Source organism: Manihot esculenta, chromosome 16 (genome assembly GCF_001659605.2).
Source record: "Manihot esculenta cultivar AM560-2 chromosome 16, M.esculenta_v8, whole genome shotgun sequence".
In the NCBI taxonomy this organism is placed as follows: domain Eukaryota; kingdom Viridiplantae; phylum Streptophyta; class Magnoliopsida; order Malpighiales; family Euphorbiaceae; genus Manihot; species Manihot esculenta.
In genome coordinates, this window is record NC_035176.2 from 17,305,730 (window position 1) to 17,310,907 (window position 5,178).

The 5,178-nt window shown below is 45.4% G+C and overlaps 1 protein-coding gene across 1 annotated transcript; it reads left to right on the top strand.

Moving 5' to 3' along the window:
- Positions 1-4,462: 4,462 nt before the first annotated feature.
- On the top strand, positions 4,463-4,861 carry LOC122722078 (secreted RxLR effector protein 161-like). Its single transcript, XM_043951731.1, has one exon. The coding sequence runs from the start codon at positions 4,463-4,465 to the stop codon at positions 4,859-4,861; it is 399 nt and encodes a 132-aa protein (XP_043807666.1).
- Positions 4,862-5,178: the final 317 nt, after the last annotated feature.

The window sequence follows — 5,178 nt, forward strand, 5'->3', positions numbered from 1 at the left end:
TCTAGAACCACAAGGTCGGCGAAAAGGCATCTTCCCTCAACAAAGACTGGACTGCACTGGCAAACTGACTCTGCCACCGATGGATCACACTTGGGTCCACTGACCCAGAGAGGACACTCTAACTCAGAGATCATCAACCCTAACCTCTGGACGGCTCTCGGAGCAACAAAAGAATGAGATGCACCAGGGTCCATCAAGGCATACACATCTGAACAACCAATGACTAAATTACCTGCCACCACGGTGTTAGATGCATCTGCCTCCTGTTGAGTCATTGTGAAGATCCGTGCTAGAGCTGATGGACCTTCACCTCTGAAACCCGCTGAAGAAGAGGCTGCCCCTCTCCCTCTGCCTCTGCCACTGGCCTGAGTCATGGCTGGAGCTGCTGGCTGAGCCACACTACCATAAGCTGTCTGCTGAGACTGTGCTCCAAAAGCTGCCCTAGGACACTCCCGAGCCATGTGTCCCTCTTGCCCGCATCTGAAGCAGGCTGCTGTCCCAGCCCGACAAATTCCCCTGTGTAGCCTACCACACTTTGCACAAACTGCATTATCCGCACCAGAGCTTGAGCCACTCCCTAGTCCCAGACTAGACTTGACCTTGTTCCAAAACTTGTTCTTCTTGGGCTTCCTAGTGGTATTACTCCACTTTTTGCTACCTGAAGCTGTTGCACTCAGAGAAGAAGAGCCTAGGGTCTTGGAACCAGAAGGCTGTGCCACAGACTGCTTGACTGTCCCCTGAATGATGGCACTGGCCTCCATTTTTCGGGCCATATCCACTATGGCATGGAAGCTCTCCCTATCTGCTGACTGGATCAAGGAGCAATATCTGGAGTGGAGTTTCATGATATACCTCCTTGACCTTTTCTGGTCTGAGTCAAGATTTTGCCCTGCAAATGGCAATAGCTCCAAGAATCTGTCTGTGAACTCCTCTACACTCATATCATCGGTCTATCTCAACTGCTCAAACTCTAACATCTTCAGCTCCCTTGAACTATCGGGAAAAGCCCATCCGGCAAACTCGTTTGCAAACTCTTCCCAAGACATGCTGTCTACCCTCGGGTTCACATAGTTCTTGAACCACTCTCGTGCCTTCTTGCACTTAAGAGTGAACCCAACCATCTGAATGGCTCTACTGTCATCAGCCCCAATCTCATCTGTGATCACCTTAACCCTTTCAAGATACACAAACGGGTCATCCCCTTTTTCATACTGAGGAGCACCCAACTTCATGTAGTCGGTCATCTTGACCTTGCTCCCACTGGCTGAGCTAGGTCTAGAAGGTTGAGTAACTGGGGCTGCTGGTTCTGTAGGTGGTGGAGGTGGTGCAACATTTTCTGAGGTAGGGTTTGCTGGATTTGGATAGTAAGGTGGGGGTGGATAAATTGGGTATTGTGAATATGATGGGTAGTAGGGTGGGTATGGCATCTGTGTGGGATAAGGGGTGAAGCTAGGGTAATCCGATGTACCTCCCATCGAATAACCGGGATTTTGTGAGAAGTGTGGGTAGTGGGGTGGCTGAACAAATCCCGAGGCCTGAGTGCCTCCTTGGGACTCTCCCATTCCCTCTTCTGACATACTAACTCCCAAACTGCCATCCCTCCTCTGCTCTACATCCATATCATCCCCCATGTCTTCTGACATTCCTCCTTGAACTGTTCCCCTCACTGATCTGCTCCTACCCAGATCCAGAGACCTTCTAGGGTCTCTTACTGCTCTTTCTCTGTTAGACCTACTAGACATTGCCCTAGGCAATGTAGGAGGACAGGCGCTCGTGCCCTCATCCTCAGGTGGCACTCCAGTCAATCGTGCAGATCAACGAGTTCCTCTCATCCTGTTTTCTGAAAAGCAGCACATAACAAGCAAACATTAGCATCATATGGTTCATGTGGGCACACATGAACCCTCATCACATACATCACATATCATTAATGCACATGCATATAATCATGGCATTTCACATCATCATGCAAGACAGGACTCCACACCCTATCCTAGTGGACATGATCTTCCTATTGTGCTTGACCTTCTATAACCTCTATGAGCCCGACACTCTAGGTCCGACCATATGAACCTAGGGCTCTGATACCATTCTATAACGACCCGAAAATCGGACCGCTACCGGCTCTAGGATCCAGGTCGGCTTAAGGCCGCCGGGACCCGTAGCAAGCCTGACATCAAACCTGTAAACCTGTTTAATCCCATACATGATCAACAACATACATAAAAATTAAAACTTTCTTTTCATACATTCTATCATACACCAAACTCAACCTGTGCATGCACTGAACATAAACATAACTATAAACATTGATCCCTCTGTGGGATCTCATCAATGCCCCAATGGGCGATATACATGTGTTGAGTTGGCTAAACATCTTTATCATAAGACATCTCAGATCATGCATCAAAAGGGATTATAATAAACTATGGTCAAGCACACTTCTAAACCTCAATATCATTATACATAACTATTCAACTTTACATTATCTTACAATTTATCATGTCCACTTTCTAACTATTACAATTACAAGACTTTACTCTTCTTAACTTCTCTGTCTAGTCCGTACCTGCAATCCTGGGGGATTAGGGAAAAGGGGTGAGCTACTAGAGCCCAGTGAGCAGAATAGTAGAAAACAACATTTAAATCTCATGCCATCATGTAATGCAACACATCACAACAAATCACATCTCGGATGGTATTGTCACCAATAGTCCTCTACATTCCAAAGTGCCGGGACGTAGAATGGGTACAACCGGTCTTTCTCTTAACATAACATATCATACATACCAATGTGCCAGGGATGTAGAATGGGTATAACCTGGACTTTCTCTTACATAGTGCCAGGGATGTAGAATGGGTACAACCTGGACTTCCATACCATATCATGCCGTAACATCATCATATCATATGAGGACTAAAGGATCATTCAATAACCAATCCACATCAACATCATAATTGCAATGCAACATATTCGTGAATTCTAATGCAAACAACCTAATTCATCACATGGCATTCATGATGCATGAACATGCTCAAATGTATAATTCATTTGCTTTAAAAACATAAAGATTTGTTCTACTCACCTCTGGCTGAAGCTCTACTAACTCAGAAGCAGCTGAACTCACTGCTGGGGTCCTCGGTTCCTCGGGTCCGAACCTACACAGGTAGACTCAAATGAGGGACCAAACAACTAGAACATAACTCTAAAAACATCCCCCAAAAACCCCCTAAAACACCTCAAAACAATCATGCAAAAACATGCAAAGGAAGGCTGGGCAGGGCACTTTCAGCGGCAGGTTCGGCGGCCGAAAGTCCCTCCAGAGCCGAAAGTCAGGCAGGTTCGGCGGCACCTTCGGCGGCCGAAACTCCCAGACAGAGGCGAAACTCATGCATGTTCGGCGGCACTTTCGGCGGCCGAAACTCCCAGACAGAGACGAAAGTCTCCTTTCGGGGGCAAGCTTCGGCAGCCGAAGGCTGCTTCCACAAGAGGGTTCGGCGGCCGAAAGTTCCTTCGGCTGCCGAACTTGGTTTCTCCCAGAATGGCAGAAACTCAGCTCTTCTATGCATATTTGCCTCCAAAACTTCCAACATGCATATAACTCATTCAAATCATGCAAAAATACATACATTGGCTCCTAGGGGCTTCAATCTAACTTAAACCCCAACTACAACACACAACAACAACACATTGCTCATAAACACAACATAAACTCAAAAACCTAACTATGAGCTAAACATGCATTCTACCCCATAGATCTTGCATAAAACTTACTTTAAACATGAAATGAGCTTAAGATCGGCTCTTACCTCTTGAAGATCGAGAGAGAGACGTCCTAAACTCGGAGGTGGGAGATTTTTGAGTTCTTGAACCTCAAAGCTCCAAAACTTGCTTTAAACTCAAAAATCTTCAAAACAAAGCAAAAACTTGTTAAAATCTTGAAAGATTTGAAGGAAAAACTCAAGGATTGGTGAGGAACGGCGGAAGGGCTCACCTTGGCCGAAAATGGGGAGAAAGCTCGCCCATTTCGGCTAAGGGGCTCTTTTATAGTGGCTGGCCAGGCCACGTTCGGGGGCCGAACGTGCCTCCGCATGCATGCCATGTTCGGCGGCCGAACCTGGACTTTCCTCAACCTATGCCTTCGGGGGCCTAAGGCACACCCGAAATGCCTGCATGTTCGGCGGCCGAACTTGAGGTTCAGCGGCCGAACTTGAGGTTCAGCGGCCGAACCTGGGTTTTCCTCCAAGGTTGTTTTCATTCAAAAACTCATTTCCTCTTTACTTAAAACCATGAAAAACATTAAAACATTTTATGAAGACATGTTTCTACCCTACTAGAGGCTTCTGACATCCGAGATTCCACCAGACGGTAGGAATTACGATACCGGAGTCTAGCCGGGTATTACATCGATTAACTCTATTTCAAGAGGATTACATGCAGAAGGTTTTAACAACATTTGGAATGGACCAAGCAAAGGCTATGAATACTCCATTGGGGTCTTATTTCAAGCTAAGTTCGAGCAAGGATTCAAAGGAGTTTGATGAGTCATTCAAAGAAATGGTCCCATATTCAAGAACTATTGGTAGCATCATGTATGCTATGATCAGAACTAGGCCAGATTTGGCTTATCCAGTCAGAGTTATTAGTAGGTTCATGAGCAAACCAAAAAGAGACCACTGGAATGTTGTGAAATGGGTACTCAGGTATATTAGAGGAACAAAGAAGCTGAAACTCAATTATGTTAGGGAATCAAGTCTGAAAGTTAGAGGTTTTTATGATTCTGATTATGCAGCTACTTTGGACAAGAGGAGGTCGGCGACAGGGTATGTATTTACTGTTGGTGAAAATGTTGTAAGCTAGAAGTCTGGGCTACAACATGTCGTAGCTCTTCTTATCATAGAGGCCAAGTATATGGCATTAACAAAAGCCATTAAAGAGGGAATCTGGTTAAAAGGTGTGATGGAGGAGCTCGGATGCAAACAAGAGACAATAGAGGTGTTTTGTGATTCTCAAAGTGCCATCAATTTGTCAAAAAACAATATGCATCATGAAAGAGCCAAACACATAGATATCAGATTAAACTTCGTTAGAGATTTGCTATCTAAAGGCATTGTCAAGATTTTAAAAATTCACATAGAAGAAAATCTTGCTGATGTACTCACCAAGACTTTATCGGT